General features: G+C 38.4%; 1 protein-coding gene across 50 annotated transcripts in view; it reads left to right on the top strand.

Moving 5' to 3' along the window:
- The window catches only part of HNRNPC (heterogeneous nuclear ribonucleoprotein C), a 68576-nt gene that overhangs the window by 16608 nt on the left and 33245 nt on the right, over positions 1-18723 (top strand). For all 50 annotated transcript variants that reach the window (XM_025992108.2, XM_025992103.2, XM_072724347.1 and 47 more), the window contains one exon: positions 12856-13131. In XM_025992108.2, the coding sequence (XP_025847893.1) occupies positions 12891-13131 (241 nt within the window). In that variant the 5' untranslated portion in view covers positions 12856-12890. The remainder of the gene's footprint in view (positions 1-12855; positions 13132-18723) is intronic.

Raw genomic sequence — 18723 nt, 5'->3', positions numbered from 1 at the left:
AGGGGTTTATTTTGTGGATTCTGCCTGTGGTGACAATGGAAAACTTACCAGAAACAATACCATCTGGATAGCATCCGGAATGTGTTCACTGTTATTGTGTTCAAAGAGACATTGGCAGATTAAATTGTATTTTTTACAAGGCACAATTTATTTGTTCATTCGTTCATTCATTCATTCATCATTCATTCACAAGAGACCTAGGCAGAGGGAGAAGCAGGCTTAATACATGGAGCCCGATGTGGGACTGGGTCCTGGAACTCCAGGATAACGCCCTGGGCCAAAGGCAGGCACTGAACGGCTGAGCCATCCAGGGATTCCCCATTTTATTTTTTTAAGATTTTATTGATTGATTCATGAAAGACACAGGCAGAGACATAGGCAGAAGGAAAAGCAGGCTCCTCCCCATGGGAAGCTTGATGTGGAAATCAATCCCAGGACTCTGGGATCATGACCTGAGCCAAGGCTGATGCTCAACTACTGAGCCATCCAGGTGCCCCCCATTTTATATTTTCATTGAAGATGGTAAGGATAAGGAACAGTTTGAATAAGATTATTACGTTAAAAAATTAATTTTAATGCTAATGAGTAGACATTAAAGGAAGAAGTTAAAGTTTTAGAACAGTATCATGTGATTTCCTTGACTTTTGTGGCAATTCTCAAGAAGTTACATTATTATAGCTATTGAGCAAGGTGTCCTAAGAGGATTTTAACGTCTTCTGAAGAAAGAATTGTCTATGATTTAGTTTTTTCCATCTTGGGATTCTGGGAATATATTCTTTTTTTTTTTTTTCTGGGAATATATTCTTAAAGATCTTTATTTTAAAGTTTTTTGTCCTAGTACATTACCCATTTATGCTTTGACAGGAACAGTCTTCTATTAATAAGGAAAACTTGAAATAGGTACGTAAAAGAAAATACTTGGAGCATAAACACTCAAAGATAGCCAGTATTTGTATATTTTTAAATTGCTGTTAATATTTGGCTTCATCTCTGTCTCCTAGATGTAGGTGTACCTATGCATTTTATATATTTGTAATACGATTTTAGCAATATGTAATCATTACCATATGTAGTTTTAGAGCCCCTATATTCTAAACATTTTTCACTTAGTCTTATACAACATGTTTTTAAGTGGTTCTGTAATGTTTCTTTCTTACGGGGAATCATAGGATTTATAGATGGTCAAAGTTTTCTTTTTGAATTCCAAACATAGGATGACCTGAAATTTAGTTAATGTTTGCCAGTGGTTTTTTGTTTTGTTTTGTTTTTGATGGGGTGCCAGTTGTTTTGATGCAAGTATATAGGCCTGCCCGTTGCTTGGCACTGCTTAAAATTTTCAAAGGAACCTACAAAAACATGTATTGATTTACTTAGTTATAGCCATGGGAATGCCACGTCTCTTTCACCCCATTCTTATATTAGGAAATCTGACAAATGTAATTTTACGATTTTTCGGAACTTGTTAAAGCACGTGACCTGGTAAATCATCATTTTGCCATTTACTATATATAATAGATGGAGGAAAAACATTTGGAATAGAAAAAACAACTTTGGAACAGGTGACAGTACATATGTGAAATATACCATCTATGTTCCAGCCTTCTTGTTTTGGTAGCTACTGGGTAGATTGTTAGGTTTGCTCTTATATGTAATTTTTTCTTTTGTTTTTCCCTTTCAGAATGATTTTTAAATGCTTTATTTATTTGACAGAGAGCAGGAGCAGGGAGAGTAGGAGAGGGAGAAGCAGCAGAAGGCTCCTCACTGAGCAGGGAGCCCAGTGCGGGGCTTGATCCCAAGACTTGGGATCCCAATCTTAGAGGGCAGAATCTAGTATCTGATCAAGATTCACACATTGCTTCCCCCCCCCCCCCTTTTTTTTGGATGCAAAATATACACCTTTAGAGATGGAGAGAGGAAAAAATAGGATTTAAATAAGCATTATGTACAATGCCCCAAGGGAAAATTCTTCCGGTCACTCCCTCCAGCTCCAAGGTGTCTGAGGCAGAGACTGGGCACCACCAGGTAAATACAAAAATATCCAGGTTCTGTCTCCAGGCACTGATGGAAAAAGGGGCAGGTCAGGCCTCCCGGGCCATAGCAGAGGGCAGAATCTGGTATCCAATCAAGATTCACACATTGCTCTCTTAATCTAGAGAAAGCTCCTACTTTGTATGTATTTTTGAGGAGTCTCAGTTTTTATTTTTACTTTTTAAAGATTTTATTTATTCATGAGAGACACAGAGGCAGAGACAAAGGCAGAGGGAGAAGCAGGCTCCCTGCAGGGAGCCTGATGTGTGGGACTCTTATCTCAGGACCCCAGGATCACACCTGGGCGGAAGGTGGTTCTAAAGGTGGTGCTAAACCAGTAAACCACCATGCGGGGCTTTCCTATATTGTATGTCTGCAAACTTGAAATAGTTTCCTTATGTATAAGTTCAAGTATGTTACCAAGAATTTTGCATAGGGTATGTGTGTTTCTTATTTTGTCACATCAGGAGGCATGTAATGTCAAATCAGTTTAAGTGGTGACACGTTTCCACTGTAAAGGTGCGTTTTTTTTTGCCCTTACAATCAGTATTTTCGGGAGTATTCTGAGATCATGTAAATCCTGTTTCTGCCCACCAAGCTTTTCTCCAGGGATTTTAGGATATATCGACAGTTGTCTGAATCAAGTTTTATACTGAATCTCTCTTCAATCTAAATTTTAAAAAGTAGTATCTTAGAATTTTAATTTCAGTATGTTTTTCTTTAATTTTTTTTCACATTTATGATTTGTTTTACGTTTCTTTTTTTTTTTCTCTTCATACTTTATGGGACCTGCATGTTTTGTGTTTAGGTTTTGACCATTGCATATGTAATTTTTTGCTGATCCATTTATAATCTGTTTTGGGTGTACTGAGTTAATGTTTTTTTGAAAGTGTTTTGGTGGGTTTTTTATTGCTGTGTGCAGCCATTTATTGAGTTATCTACTTCCCCCTAATTTGTGTCTTGAGTATTGTCTTTCTTTTTAATTCTTAGACCTAGCAGTTGAATAGCTTATCAAAAAATGGCCAGCTTTAGAGCTTCTGAGTGGCTTAGGAGGCTATAAGTGTCTGACTCTTGATCTTACTTAGAAAAATAAGTAAATGAGTAAAAATGGCCATCTTAGATTTTTGTGTCCTGAAAGTGTCCTCAAAATATCACCATATGCTATTTTCTCATGCTAGTAGTCTTTATCTTGATCATACCTGTGTTTTGATGAATAAAAAAGTTTTGGGGATGGAGCAAATTAAAATACACTATTCTTTTTGCAGACAAATGACAGTTTATTGTTGGCAAGAGGGAAATAATTGATGAATGCAATAAAGATACATAGAGAACAAAGAGGCAGGGCCAGATAGTTATGTGAGAGTGCCTAAATGGGCAAAATAGAACTTCAGTTAGTTAAAGGAAAATAATTTAGTGCAGATGATGATCTATACGTAGGCAAGGAAATTTATAGTATTGAAAAGGTATTGAGAAACTTTGACCAGTTGTAAAGCCAGTGTGACCTAGAAAATCTTTGGACTCAAGATTTAGTCATCTTTTTAAAAAAATTGCCAACTCGCTGCTGCCATCTAGTGCTTTGCTTTTTATTTTCTTCAAAGAAAGATGGGAAATAGTAGTCCTATGGTAGTTGTATCTGATGTGAATTGAATTACAAGCTAGGCTAGTTGGGGGGGGGGTAGTAAAACAAATTGTATGGCAAGGTTCTGAATTTTCTTGTCTGAGGCAAGTTATTTCTCCTGTTCTCTAGTTAGTATGTTTTGACATCTCAAGCCATATAGATACTTTGATTTCTTTTTTTCCTGGACTAACAGATCATGTGATATGAGTAAGTATAAATGTGATTAGCTTAGTGAACAGGGTTAATAGGTAGAGGATTGGATCAAATTTCAGTAGAAACATATTTTGTGGCTCATTTCCTCCGATAGGTTTTTTGTTTGTAGTTAATATGCCTAAATATGATATATGATATGGAACACTGAGTTAGACTGTTTTGTCAAGTTGTCTTTCCAGTCCCTTTTGAATAAAGGTGGAGTTCTGCCCCAGACATAAAGGCAAGGAAACTAAAGACTTGATTCCAGTTATAAATTGTTTTTGGACCATTTGAACTCTGTACCTCTCATAATCCGGTGCCTTTCCCACCTTGCTGTACCACTTCCCAGCAGAATTTACTTAAGATTTAATGCTAAGTTAAGAGAAATGAAGTAGTTGGTACGAACATATCCCAAACATTTAGGAAGACTGACAATCCAAGATAGGTTTGTTTCAAGAAGGCAAAGAATCAGAGTAGCATGAGTTTGAGAGTGAACAGTTTAAAATAAAATTTTGACATCTTACTTGCATTCCAGCCAGATGTAGATTTTTTGATTGATTAGTTTTAAGATAGAATGCCAGGAGTGGAAATAGAAACATTTCTAGACGGATGCCTGGGTAGCTCAGCGGCTTAGGGCCTGCCTTCGACCCAGGATGGAGTCCCACATCAGGCTCTCTGCACAGAGCCTACTTCTCCCTCTGCCTGTGTCTCTGCCTCTCTGTGTGTTTCTCATGAATAAATAAATAAATCTTAAAAAGAGAAACATTTCTATATACACAAATCTTAAGCATTGACACTGTCCGTAGAATCTCTTGATTTTATTGCTTCAACATAAATCCTGTGATTAGACACATAGATCCTTTAGTGTAATAAGGCAATAAAGATAACGGAGTATCCCCAGTTTTTATTTACTGAGCTGCTAAGACCCAACTTAGTGATCCTTTGATGACAAAAATAGATGAGAGGCTACTGGGTGGATCAGTCAAGAGTTCAAGCCCCAAGCATAGAAAATATGTGCCTATATGAATATAATATAGCACACAAACGTGTAGTGTCCACACAAACCCGTGGACTAGAGTTTTGAGTGCTACCAACCAAATAACCTTTAGGAAGATGTTCGTTTCCTACTGTTGTATTTTACTGTGTTCAAATTCTGCTTTTCTGGAAAGCAGATCCGCTTAATCGTCAGCAGTGAACTAAACGGGATGCAGAGCATCCATGGAACACAGTCATTTAAGAAGTCTACCCTCTATTTTTTTAATAAGATTTTTAATGTTTGGTTTTGGTTTTTGGAGAGACCGAAAACAAGTGGGGGAAGGGCAGCGGAGGAAAAAGAGAGAAAGAAGCGGGCCCAATATACAGCGTGGAGCCAGACCTGGGGCTGGATCCCAGGACTGTGAGATCATAACCTGAGCTGAAATCCAGAGTCAAATGCTTATTAACCAGCTGAGCCATCCAGGTGCCCTAGAAATCTACCCTCTTCATTTTACTTTTTCTTTTCTTTTCTTTTTTTTTTTTTTTTTTTTTTTATATTTATTCATGAGGCAGAGGTTGAAGTAGGCTCTGTGTAGGGAGCCCGATGTAGGACTTGATCCTGGGACTCCAGGAAAATTTCTTGAGCCAGAGGCAGACACTAAACCGCTGAGCCACCTAAGGGTCCCGGTTTTACTCTTTGAAACCAATTTTAGTAAAAAAAAATTTTTATTATTTCTGTCTACTTCTCTTTACTTGCATGTTTATGTGGAATGATTTTGACTTAAAATTTATTCATTTTATTTATTTTTGTAGAGTGGCTCAGTTGAAAGAATAGATAATTCTTGATATAAAAAAAAAAAAAAAGATAATTCTTGATATCTGGGTCTCTTGAGTTTGGACCTAACATTGGGTTTAGAGATTACTTACATATATACATATATAAACTTAAAAAAATTTTTTTTCCAATAAGACCTAAAACACTATATGTTAACTAGAATTAACAAACTGTGCCAGATACTTCTGGTCATCAAAAAATGAAAGAAGTTGTGGATTTATAAACTACAGTTTGAGGAACTGGACAATGAGGGACATCACGATTAACCAAAAGCAGAGTACCCACAGAATATTTTATTTTTTTCCCACAGAATATTTTAAACTTTATGCTCTTTTTTTCCTAAGTGTCTAAATTTTATGTAGACAGTTTATTTTTATTTTTTTATAATTTTATTATTCATAAGAGAGAGGCAGAGGGAGAAGCAGGCTCCATGCAGGGAGCCTGATGTGGGACTCGATCCTGGGTCTCTGGGATCACACCTTGGGCTGAAGGCAGACATTTAACTGCTGAGCCACCCTGGCGTCCCTGTAGATGGATAGTTTATATATGCCTCCCGTCACAGTGTAACTGTAATACTGTTTTTTAACTTAAGCTTTTATTTATTTAAAAGATTTATGTTTTAAAAGATTCATCTCTTTTATTAGTGCATGTGTATGACCAGGGGGCTGGGGGGGGGGGAATCCCAAGCAGACTCCCTGCCAAGTGCAGAGCCCAAGAGGTTTGATCCCATAACCCCAAGATTTTATCCTAAGCCAAAACCCAAGAGTCCGATGCTCAACCACACAGGCACCCTTTGACTTAAACATTTAGACATAATTCCCAATTTAAAGTGATTTGCAAGGATTTTTTTGTTTTAGTGGTCTCTATACCCAACATGGGGTTCAGACTTAAAACCCTGAAATCAGGAGTCACATTTTGACTGAGCCAGCCAGGTGTCCTTAAAGTGATTTGTAGATTATTCTAAAGACTGCAGTTGTTGGTAATTAAAATACCTAGTTGTGTTTGCTTTCTGTTTTTTTTTTTTTTTTTTTACTTATGATAGTCACAGAGAGAGAGAGAGGCAGAGACACAGGCAGAGGGAGAAGCAGGCTCCATGCACCGGGAGCCCGACGTGGAACTCGATCCCAGGTCTCCAGGATCGCGCCCTGGGCCAAAGGCAGGCGCTAAACCGCTGCGCCACCCAGGGATCCCCCCCCCCTTTTTTTTAAGATGTATTGAGAGAGTTTGGACACACACTCAAGGGCAGGTGGAGCGAAGAGGGAGAAGCAGACTCCCGACTAAGCAGGGACCTGATGCAGAATTCTGTTTCAGGACTTTGGAATCAGAACCCGAGCCAAAGGCTGATATTTAACCCACTGAGCCACCCAGGGACTCAGAATACCAAGTGTTAACTAAAAATCTGTTGTACAAAAGTGCATGTAGAATGTAATATGTATCTATTGTTAAAAACAAAAGTTAAATCATTTCTTCTGCAGCTTGCTTTTGTACTTGAAATCTGAGGTGTGTGTCTTTAAGACTATACCATTTGGGTCCAATTTTTAAACTAGTTAGAGAAGTTCTACTTAAGTTACCTGCGTAGTACTTAGTTTTAAAAACCTAGGAGAAATTGATCTGTCATATAAGGTAAATTGAGGTAATTTATTACCCATGATGCAGCCTTAAATACATTTGTTTCGATGTGTTCTGTTTCGGGGATCCCTGGGTCCTGGCTTCGTGGTTTAGCACCTCCCTTCAGCCCAGGGCCTGATCCTGCAGGCCTGGGATCAGGTCCCACTTCGGGCTCCCTGCATGGAGCCTACTTCTCCCTCTGCCTGTGTCTCTCTGCCACACTCTGTGTGTCTCATGAATAAGTAAATCTTTTAAAAAAAATCTGCTTATACTAGACTTTGATTTATTTTTAAAAACTTAATTACATATAAGGAAGCAAAAACCCTGTAACTACTAAAGTCAATAAAAACAACTTTGCCAGCAAGATTCAAACTTTGGAATGATTTTGTGATAGTTCGAAAATAAATAAGAATAACACATTCAAAGAAAGAAAATGCAATGCTAAGATTTTATACCCAGCAAAACTGACATCTATAGAGGGCACAGGGAAACTTACTAACATGCAAGGGAAATAATTATCCTAAGTTCTAAGTAACAGAGGTAAACTGGAGAATACTGTATTACTTAAGACATAGTAGAATTTAAGCATAAATAACCAGAAAAAGACAATGTCATATATATGTATATATATATTTATTGATATATATATAGTCTTCCAAGGATTTACACATGTGTTGGATCAAGCCTTTGATCCCAGCTTCCAATTTTTTTTTTAAATATAAAACTTCCTTTTTTCTTTTTTTTTTTTTTCAATTTTTTTTTCAATTTTTATTTATTTATGATAGTCACAGAGAGAGAGAGAGAGAGAGGCAGAGACACAGGGACACAGGCAGAGGGAGAAGCAGGCTCCATGCACCGGGAACCCGACGTGGGACTCCATCCCGGGTCTCCAGGATCGTGCCCTGGGCCAAAGGCAGACGCTAAACTGCGCCACCCAGGGATCCCCCAGCTTCCAATTTTAAGAAAAACAAGAATATGTGGAATTGTCATAGGAGTATGAAATTGTGGAAAATCCAGACTGGGAAACTTACTGGTCAAATATCCTGTCTGTATTCTTCAAAGAATAAGTTTTAAGTAAAGATGAAGGGGAACTTATCTTCAAAGAGCCATAAAAGATGAAATTTGCTTTAATGGTAAGACTATTGTTTAGGGATATATGATGAGATGATAGAATTGTTTTTAAAAAAGTGATTACTGGGTAGCGCAGGTGGCTCAGTGGTTTAGCGCCGCCTTCAGCCCAAGGTGTGATCCTGGAGACCCGGAATTGAGTCCCACGTCAGCCTTCCTGAATGGAGCCTGCTTCTCCCTCTGCTTGTGTCTGCCTCTCTCTGTTTCTTTCATGAATAAATAAAATCTTTAAAAAAATAAAAAGTGATTACTATAGGGGCACCTGGGTAGCTCAGTCTGTTAAGCGTCTTCCTTTGGCTCAGGTCATAATCTCAAGTCCTGCTCAGCAGAGATGGAGTGTGTTGCTGCTGTTTCCCTACTCAAGAGCTCTCTCACACACACAAAGTATTTTTTTCAAAGAGGACCCCTGGATGGCACAGCCTCAAGCTGCCTTTGGCTCAGGGTGTAATCCCCAAGTCCTGGGATGGATTCCCACAGCCAGATCCCTGCATAGAGCCTGCTTCTCCCTCTTCCTTTGCCTCTGCGCCTCTCTCTGTTTCTCTCATGAATAAATAAATAAAAATCTTTAAAAAATATATTTCTTCCAACAAAATGATTAAAGTTAGAATAATAACTACTTTCGGGGGTGGAAAGGGATAAGACTTTAATGGTGCATTATGAGTGAGTTTTGAGATTTTTATAGACTTTAAGGCTGTCTGGCACGTTGACATTTTTATAACAGTACCTTGTACTTACCCCAAACTTGGAGCAGGGAAAACCCTTCCTGTTTTTTTTTTTTTTTTTAATTTTTATTTATTTATGATAGTCACAGAGAGAGCGAGAAAGGCAGAGACACAGGCAGAGGGAGAAGTAGGCTCCATGCGGGGAGCCCAATGTGGGATTCGATCCCCGATCTCCAGGATCACGCCCTGGGCCAAAGGCAGGCGCCAAACCGCTTCGCCACCCAGGGATCCCAACCCTTCCTGTTTGAACTGCTTTTCTTAAAATAGTTCCATTGGTTTTCCACTAAATGGATATTTTGGGATTCTTCAATTTTTTTTTTTTTTAAGATTTTATTTATTCATGACAGAAACAGAGAGAGAGAGAGAGGCAGAGAGAAACAGTCAGAGGGAGTAGCAGGCTCCATAGAGGGAGCCCAACGCGGGACCCGATCCCGGGTCTCCAGGATCACACCCCGGCCGAAGGCAGCATGAAACCACTGGGCCAGCGGGGATGCCCGGATTCTATTTTTCAGTCTTTTGTTTCTTCCACAGTGATGACCATGCATACAAGGACTTGTTGGCTTCCCCTTAACAGCTTGCATTAAGTTTTGATGCAACCCTTGGGTACCTAAGCTTCTTTTTGGTCTATCTAGTTGCTTTTATATGGGGATTCAGAAATGTTAAAAAAAAATGCTCTGCTCTTGTTTTTCTTCTTGGAAACCCAGGGGTTTTGGTTTTTTTTTCCCCCAGTAGTTCTTTGCATGTAGGATATTGACCATTTCTCCCCTTCTTATCATTTTCATTGGTGAGTTACCTTAATAATAAGAGTTTGGGTCAAATGTGACCTGAGCTCATTTGGTTATTTGTAAAATTTTAGAAATATGTTTCCTCTAAAATACTATTTTAAAGAACATTATTGTCTGAGTAATCTTATCTGTTCTGTTTTTTTTTTCCTCTGAAGCAGCCTTGGTACCTAATACTTCTTAGATACTCAAAAAAGGTTCAGTGAAAACATGTGTTAATTTGTATTAACTTTTATTCTTTAAGAAGTGTTCTTTGGAGCAGGATTAACGGGCCTTTGTGGGTTCACTTGTCTTTACTGTTGTTTCTGTTTTAACTCCTTAGAGTAAGTATGGGCATTGAAATCTATTCCAGTGACATTAGCCAGTGTCATTGAGCTTGAAGTCATTTTTCCATGAACAGTTCATAATTTTTTTAATTTTTTAAAAGATTTTATTTATTAATGAGAGACCCACAGAGAGAGGCAAAGACACAGGCAGAGGGAGAAGCAGGCTCCATGCAGGGAGCCAGAGGTGGGACTCAATCCCCAGTCTCCAGGATCAGGCCCTGGGCTGAAGGGAGGCGCCAAACTGCTGAGCCACCTGGGCTGCCCAACAGTTGAGGGTTCTGTTTTTTTTTTTTAAATTTTTTATTTTATTTTTTTAAAGATTTTATTTATTCATGAGAGAGAGGCACGCTCCATTCAGGGATCCTGACATGGGTGGGACTGAATCCTGGGACACCAGGATTGCACCCTGGGCCAAAGACAGGCGTTAAACTGCTGAGCCACCCAGGGATCCCCCAGTTCATGATTCTTGTAGCAAATTTAGAAACCATGTATAATTGGGGAAAATAGATAAAATTAAATTCAAAGGTGGCAACCATAGTTAGCACCTTTTTATTTGTGTATATGGATGTTTCTTTATTAGTCTTTTTCAAATGGAGATCCTTGAGAGGATGAATCCTTAATGGGTTCTCTATTTCTAGATTGGTACTAGCTGTGCACCCTCTTTGAAAATTGAGAAAATTGTCATTTAAGTCCATTTCTGTTCTATGGTTCCAAGGAATATATTTTAAGGGAACATTAAGGTTTTATTTGGTGTTTTTCCGTCTTGTTCAGCGTGCCAGTGGCATGTAGGACCATCCTTTTTCCCCTCACAGGTAATTGTTAATTAAGCCCCAGAAGATTTTTCCTGTATTTACTACAATATGGAGAATATGTGTGCAAACCTATGCAGAAAGCTGGCTTGAATTCTTTCCACTTAAAATAATGGCAAACATTAAAAACCAACAGTAACATTTCAAACCATTTATACCTTTCAGTGGGAGTTGTTTTCAGTGTTTTAAGGCTTTCTGGAAGTCCTACTTTAAATTGAAAGAGTGTTGATGACTTGGTGCCATTTGGTAAAATTTATTACTTAGGTAAAATTAAGAAACTACTGTTTGTAAAACTTTAATTTAGGCATCAAAATCAAGTAAAGGCAGTTTCTTGAATTTTATTTATTTACATATTTACTTATTTATTTTCTTGGTTTTTAAAGACTAGGAGGGATAAGCGGTTGTTACAGCTTTAAAATCAGTACTATTTGTGAAATAAGTAGGTATTTAAAGGATCAGAATATTAGTGGTCTGAATAAGCAATGTTATGCTGATTTGTTAATATATGTATATGGAAGATGTTTTTACATAATCTATGAGAACTAGTTTGTCATTCTCTTGGATTGGAAAGATATACTATGGGATCCCTGGGTGGCGCAGCGGCTTAGCGCCTGCCTTTGGCTCAGGGCGCGATCCTGGAGACCCGGGATCGAATCCCACGTCGGGCTCCCGGTGCATGGAGCCTGCTTCTCCCTCTGCCTGTGTCTCTGCCTCTCTCTCTCTCTGTGACTATCATAAATAAATAAAAATTAAAAAAAAAAAAAGGAAAGATATACTAGACACGGTTATCTGGAGTTTCAAAAGGACGATTGGAAATAAATCTTAATAATGGTACTCAAAATCTAATGCGGATGGATCCATCTTAAATCCTGTTTGAGTTTGGTAGTCGGAGGGGGAAGGGGCAGCAGATACAAAAACTAAAAGAATGTCAAAACATTTTCATTTGAGAAAGACTTAAGATGATAGTATCAATCTCCAAATAATTTCGGTATGATTGGACTTTCATATACATAAAGATAATTTTTCTTTGAAACAGCCTGAGGGAAGTTGTATTGTCTTCTTAGTTCTCCTCCTCTGATTCCTGCAGTGTTCTACTTGCTAGTTCTATCATCATCACCATCTAGTATTAAAATATTCCAGCTGTATTTTGTAGGTTATCACATAAAAAGTAGGTCAAGAGTCATTGCATTTTATAAAATGTTTGTATTGTTATTTAAGAGATCTCTGGCATATTATAAATCAACGAAAGTACCTGGAAATAAAGATTTCCAGACTAGATGAATTGTGTCTATATACTGCCTTAGTTTAATAAGGTTAATTATGCTTGAAGGGGGGGAGAGTGTTGTCCACATTTGGATAGCTAAAGAATGGCTTGTGGGCAGAATAATAGCAATGTGCAAAAGGAGGGTGGAAGTCTTGATAGGTGGTGAGGAATGGTTAGGTTAGTATGACAGAGAGAGGTAAAATATAATGAGAAGTTGGTAGTAGAGAGCTTAAGGGGTTAGTTTGCTTGAGGATGTTAGAACAGAGAGAGCTCACTTGACCCTTAATTGGGTTGCTAGTAGTCTAGAGGCCCACCCCCACCATCTTGGAAATAATAGTCTAGCACTGCAGGAGTGGACTAGGTAAGAGGGAGCCTAAATTTCTGTCAGGATACATCTATTCAGGAGCTCTCTTTAAAGTAGTAATATACTTGGTGCTGTGAGATCCTTTTAAGTAGAGTGGTATTCTAGTTAGTCAAAGAGGTTCAAAGTAAACAAAGTTTTATCGAGGAGTTTTTTGGTTTTACCTTTTTTTCCTCCACCTGAATGCATTTGTTTTTTCCCTTCCAGTTTTCGGCTTGTGAGGAACCTTACCATCAAAGACAATGGCCAGCAATGTTACCAACAAGACAGATCCTCGCTCCATGAACTCCCGTGTATTCATTGGGAATCTCAATACTCTTGTGGTCAAGAAATCTGATGTGGAGGCAATCTTCTCAAAATACGGCAAAATTGTGGGTTGCTCTGTTCATAAAGGCTTTGCCTTCGTTCAGTATGTTAATGAGAGAAATGCCCGGGCTGCTGTGGCAGGAGAGGATGGCAGAATGATTGCCGGCCAGGTTTTAGGTAAGACCTGGGTTGAATTAATTTATTTGTTGATTGATTAATTTAGATATGAGTTTTTCTATTCATGCTTGTTTTTTTTACTCCCTCTCCATTAAGCTAAATCTAAAATATATTAGGTTTATAGATACAATGTGCTAAATAAGGATTTTTTATTCCATTTAGTGTAGCAAAGACAGGATAACTTTCACTTGGTGGTTTTGAGTAAGGTCAGGAGAGTGGGAATAACATTAAAAAAAGGTACAGTTCTTGCCAAAAAGCTGTGTCCTTCCACTCACAGTAGATTGGGCAAAGACCGTAAACCTTTGTCACTCAGGGGCTATGGAGTCAGGTTGCTTGGCACAATTATGTGTGTTGAGCAGTCTACATAACATGGCTGTGAACCTTCTCACCTGTTAAAATGGAGGTATAGTAAGTACCTCAGTCTCTTACCTGTTACAAGCACTGGTAATAGTTTGGAGAAATGAATCTGAGCTCTGCTCAATATATTTTAAAATTGAGAAGATCTCATTTAGAGCACATAAATACGTTCCTGATGATTGTAAAATTTCACCTCCACGAATACTTTGCTAACTACTACCAGTTGCCTAGATTTACTGTCAGAATCATAGTTAATTTGATATAGTTTGTTTGTTTGTTTATTTATTTATTTATTTATTTATTTATGATAGTCACAGAGAGAGCCAGAGACACAGGCGGAGGGAGAAGCAGGCTCCATGCACCGGGAGCCTGATGTGGGATTCGATCCCGGGTCTCCAGGATCGCGCCCTGGGCCAAAGGCAGGCACCAAACCGCTGCGCCACCCAGGGATCCCTAATTTTGATATAGTTTATATTTTCTTGGGCATGAATATTAGGGAAGATGAAGGGTTTATAAGACACAAGTCTTTTTGCTTATTCTAAATAAAAGGGAATAAGCACACAGACATTTTCAGTGCCACAGAATGGTTAGTTTCATTGTTGGTAATATATTGTTCAGCAATTTAGCCAAATTATTTAAGATTTATAAACTTTTTTTTTAAAGATTTATTTATTTATTCATGATAGAGAGGCAGAAACACAGGAGAAGGGAGAAGCAGGCTCCATGCCAGGAGCCGGATGTGGGACTCGATCCTGGGACTCCAGGATCGCGCCCTGGGCCAAAGGCAGGCGCCAAACCTTTGAGCCACCCAGTGATCCCAAGATTTATAAACTTAATAGCAGTTCATAATTGAAACTTTAGTTTTCTAAAAAGTGGTGGCTTATTTAGATTTTCATTTTATTTTCTGGAGTTTGTATTCAATTTTTTAAAATATGAGTTCAGCAAGCTTAATTACAACTTAAATGTTTTATTTCCTACTTGGCATTTTCTCTTCAGTTTGGAGTGAATTTTTTTCACCATAAGTGTTTCCATGTTGGTGTTTACCTATAGTAAATACTACACAAAACTTTAGCATTTCAAAATGTTTGTAATATTTAATAAATACTTCATACATAACATGATTTATTGTAAAGTTTCAACACTTTTTGTTTTTAAACAACTGACAGCTCCGTTCTTGGAGCAAAGAGCATTTATGCTTAATAGCAAGAGCAGCTGTTTTTTTTAACATTTTATTTTAGAGTGAACATGCTGGTGGGGGCGGGGATTGTGGCGAATCCAGAGTTGATTTCCTCTTTGAGTGCAGAGCACAATGCCCTGCAGGGATTGATCTCAACACCCTGAGATCACTACATAAGGCAAAACCAACAGTCCGATGCTTAACCAACTAAACCACCCAGGTGTCCCTCAACTTTTTAGACTATTTTGAATGTTTGGTTATGGTTTCTTAGTGGCTATTTCTTGAAAACTCTTTTCATTCTAATAGACGTCCCTTGTAATTTGTATTATGAAGTCTTCTCAAATGCTGTTTAGAAAATGCCACCATCCTGGATTGGGAAGGGAAAATATTTGAAGTTAAAGAATCTTGTGATCCTTGACAAGGAAGATATATAGAACAGTTATAATTGAGAATACATAGGGAATTTTCATAGCCATTTTTCCTATAGCAAAACATAGGAAAACACATGTATAAGACTTTGGTGTCTGTAAAATGGATGTGGCAGAAATGAACAAGGAGTTTTGCATCATAAATGAGGTCAGTCCTTATGATACTTGGCATTTTTTTTTAACTGTCATGGAAATTTACTAATACAAAAGTAGAAGAATTTAATGAACACACAAGTTAAGTACAGCTTACCTAGTTTAACAGATAACTGATATTTGACCAATATTGTTTTCATCTATTGTTTTGGTTTTTTTTTCCTCTTAAATTTTAAGGATTTTTAAGATCCAGCATATATCCAGCAGATAAAAGCTTTTAAAAAAAATGCAGGCCGCACTGCCCTTAACACCTATAAAAAATAACTCAGTAGTAATTCCTTTACATATTTGTAATTCCATTATATATTTGATCCATATTTAGGTTTTTTTATATTGTCTCAAGACTTTAATAACTTGATTCATTCAAATCAAGATCCAGTCCATATCCATATATATGCATTTCATTAACTGCATCTTAGATGTCTTTGTTTTAAAATTTTTTTTTTAATTTGACAGCACAAGCAGGGGTAAGTGGCAGGGAGAAGGAGACAACAGGCTCCCTGCTCAGCAGGGACTGGATCCTAGAACATTGGGATTGTGACCTGAAGTGAAGGCAGACATTAGGCAGACATAGTTTTGCAACCTGTGTACTGATTCCTTCATTTTATGTCATTTAATTTGTTATTCTTTACCTTTATTTTTGTTAATGCTATTAAATCTAGAGCAATGCTATCCAATAGAAATAGAAATCCAATATCACACATCTGTGATAAAACTGCCCATCAGTTTTTGATCATCTGTTGATGATCATTGCTTAGATACTTCATTAGCAGTTTGCAGAGGTAGGTTTTCTAATTTCTTCTGCATAACTTTCCTGAAATGAATAATTCCTCATTAATAATTGCTTTTTCTGGACCCCTCGGTGGCTCAGCGGTTTAGTGCCAGTCTTTGGCCCAGGGCATGATCCTGGAGAACCGGGATCGAGTCCTGCATCAGGTTCCCTGTGTGGAGTCGATTTCTCCCTCTGCCTGTGTCTCTGCCTTTCTCTCTCTCTCATGAATAGATAAATAAAATCTTTAAAAAAATAACAATAATACTTGCTTTTTCTGAAATACCGTTCATGTTGGAAAAACCAGGTAAATATTTTTCAAAACCTTAATTCTAGCTTTTTTAAGGTAAGTTCTACAAGCTCACCACCCAACATGGGGCTTGAACTCAAAACCCGAAGATCAAGAATTGCATGCTGTACCGAGTGACCCGGCCAAGTGCTCCCATAGACTGTAATATTTTAAATTGACGTGTTTTAATTCATCGCACGTCATTCTTCAGAGATTGGAATATTTCATTTGTGGCCAGTGTATTCTGGGTCCTTGAGACTGTACTCTTGTAATAATTTCATTGCATCTTTGCTTTCTGGCACAAGGTCTTCCAGGTCATCTGATGTATTTCTTTATCTGTATAATTGCTTTTAATTGAAGTTCGATTTGCCAACATGCAGTATATAACACACAGTGCTCTTCCTGTCAAGTGCCTGTCACCAGGTCACTTCATCCCACTTGCCTTCCTATCTGATGTATTTTTTTTTTTTTTTTAAGATTTTATCTGTTCATGAGAGACAGAGGCAGAGAAACAGGCAGAGGGAGAAGCAGGCTCCCTGTGGGGAGCCTGATGCAAGACTTGATCCCAGGACCCGGGGGTCACGCCCTGGGCCAAAGGCAGATGCTCAACCGCTGAGCCCCCCAGGTGTCCCCCTATCTGATGTGTTTCTTGACCTAAATCTTGATTTGCCACTTTTTCTTAGAGCCTTGGCTTCTTTAAATGAGAATTATATCAAAGTCACTGTCTGTACACCAGGAGTGCTTGTTGAATTTTAATAGTTTCTGTCTAGTTTCATTAGGCAGAATATGGAGCATTTTAATTCTAAGAAAACAATTTTATGTGTGCTACAATTTGTATCACAGTTTCAAAATAAGCATATCTTTTTGTTTTTTTTTACTAAAATTAACATTATTAAATGCATTTTAAATTTCAGGTTCTTTTAATTATATAATTCTTATTCTGGACATTAATGTAGTACTGATAGTTTAGAATCACATGAAATAATTCATTTATAAGATTGTGTAATCAGGGGTGTTTGAGTGGCTCAGATCTTGATTCCCAGGGTCTTGGGATCTAGCCCTGCATCCAGCTCCCTGCTGAGCAAGGAGTCTGCCTGCCTCCCTCTGTCCTGTCCATGTCCCCCACCCCCTGCCTGATTCTCTCTCCTGCACTCTCTTGAAAAATAAGTGGAATCTTTTTTTAAGAAAGTTGTGCAGGGCAGCCCCGCTGGCAAACAGTTTAGGGCAGCCTTATGCCTGGTGTGTAATCGTGGAGACACAGGATTGAGTCCCACGTCAGGCTCCCTTCGTGGAGCCCGCTTCTTCCTCTGCCTGTGTCTCTGCCTACCTCTCTCGCTCTGTGTCATGAATAAATAAGTAAAATCTTTTTTTTTTTTTTTTCAAAAAAGGGGCAGCTGATAAGTTTTTTTAAAAAGTTGTGTGATCTACTTTATATATAGTTTAGCTCTATTATTTTTCTTTTAGATCTGCTTTCAAAAGGGGGAGACGGTGAGGTGGAAGTGGGGGCAGGAGAGGTTAGAGAGAAAACCAAGGGCAGCCCTGGTGGCCCAGCGGTTTGGTGCCGCCTTCAGCCCGGGGTGTGATCCTGGAGACCCGGGATCAAGTCCCACATCGGGCTCCCTGCATGGACCCTGCTTCTCCCTCTGCCTGTGTCTCTGCCTCTCTCTCTCTCTCTGTCTCTCATGAATAAATAAATAAAAATCTTAAAAAAAAAAAAAAAAAAAAGAAAACCAAGCAGGCTCCACACTGTGCCTGGAACCTAAAAAAATAAAACAAATAAAAACTCAAATAAAAAAATAAATTCAAATTAAAAAATAAAAACTCAACTGTAAAGGTAAGGTTGTTCTTTTTTTTTTTTTTAAATTTTTATTTATTTATGATAGTCACACACAAAGAGAGAGAGGCAGAGACATAGGCAGAGGGAGAAGCAGGCTCCATGCACCGGGAGCCCGACGTGGGATTCGATTCCGGGTCTCCAGGATCGCGCCGTGGGCCAAAGGCAGGCGCTAAACCGCTGCGCCACCCAGGGATCCCGGCCAGCTTATTCTTAAGATTAGATGTTAATAATTGGAATTGAGTTTGTGAATAAGAACTGAACATTATTCCTAAATGTTCAGCAAATAGTATACTAAATTTTTCAGTTAGTCATTTGATTAACTATGTTTTGGAGAGCTAGATTTTGATAAATGTTAGAATTAGAGAGGGCATGGATTATTTTGTTGAGTATCGGTGGGTGTCACGTTTATAGCTGACCATTTTTTTTTAAGATTTTATTTATTTATGAGATACAAGGCAGAGGGAGAAGCAGGCTCCATGCAGGGATCCCGATGCTGAACTCGATCACGGGACCACATGATTTCGCCCTCGGCCGAAGGCAGACGCTAAATAACTGAGCCACCCCGGGATCCCCTGCATAGTA

This window comes from Vulpes vulpes, chromosome 10 (genome assembly GCF_048418805.1).
Source record: "Vulpes vulpes isolate BD-2025 chromosome 10, VulVul3, whole genome shotgun sequence".
NCBI lineage: Eukaryota > Metazoa > Chordata > Mammalia > Carnivora > Canidae > Vulpes > Vulpes vulpes.
The sequence above is the reverse complement of the archived record's forward strand: the minus strand, read 5'-3'. Positions and strand labels throughout refer to the sequence as shown.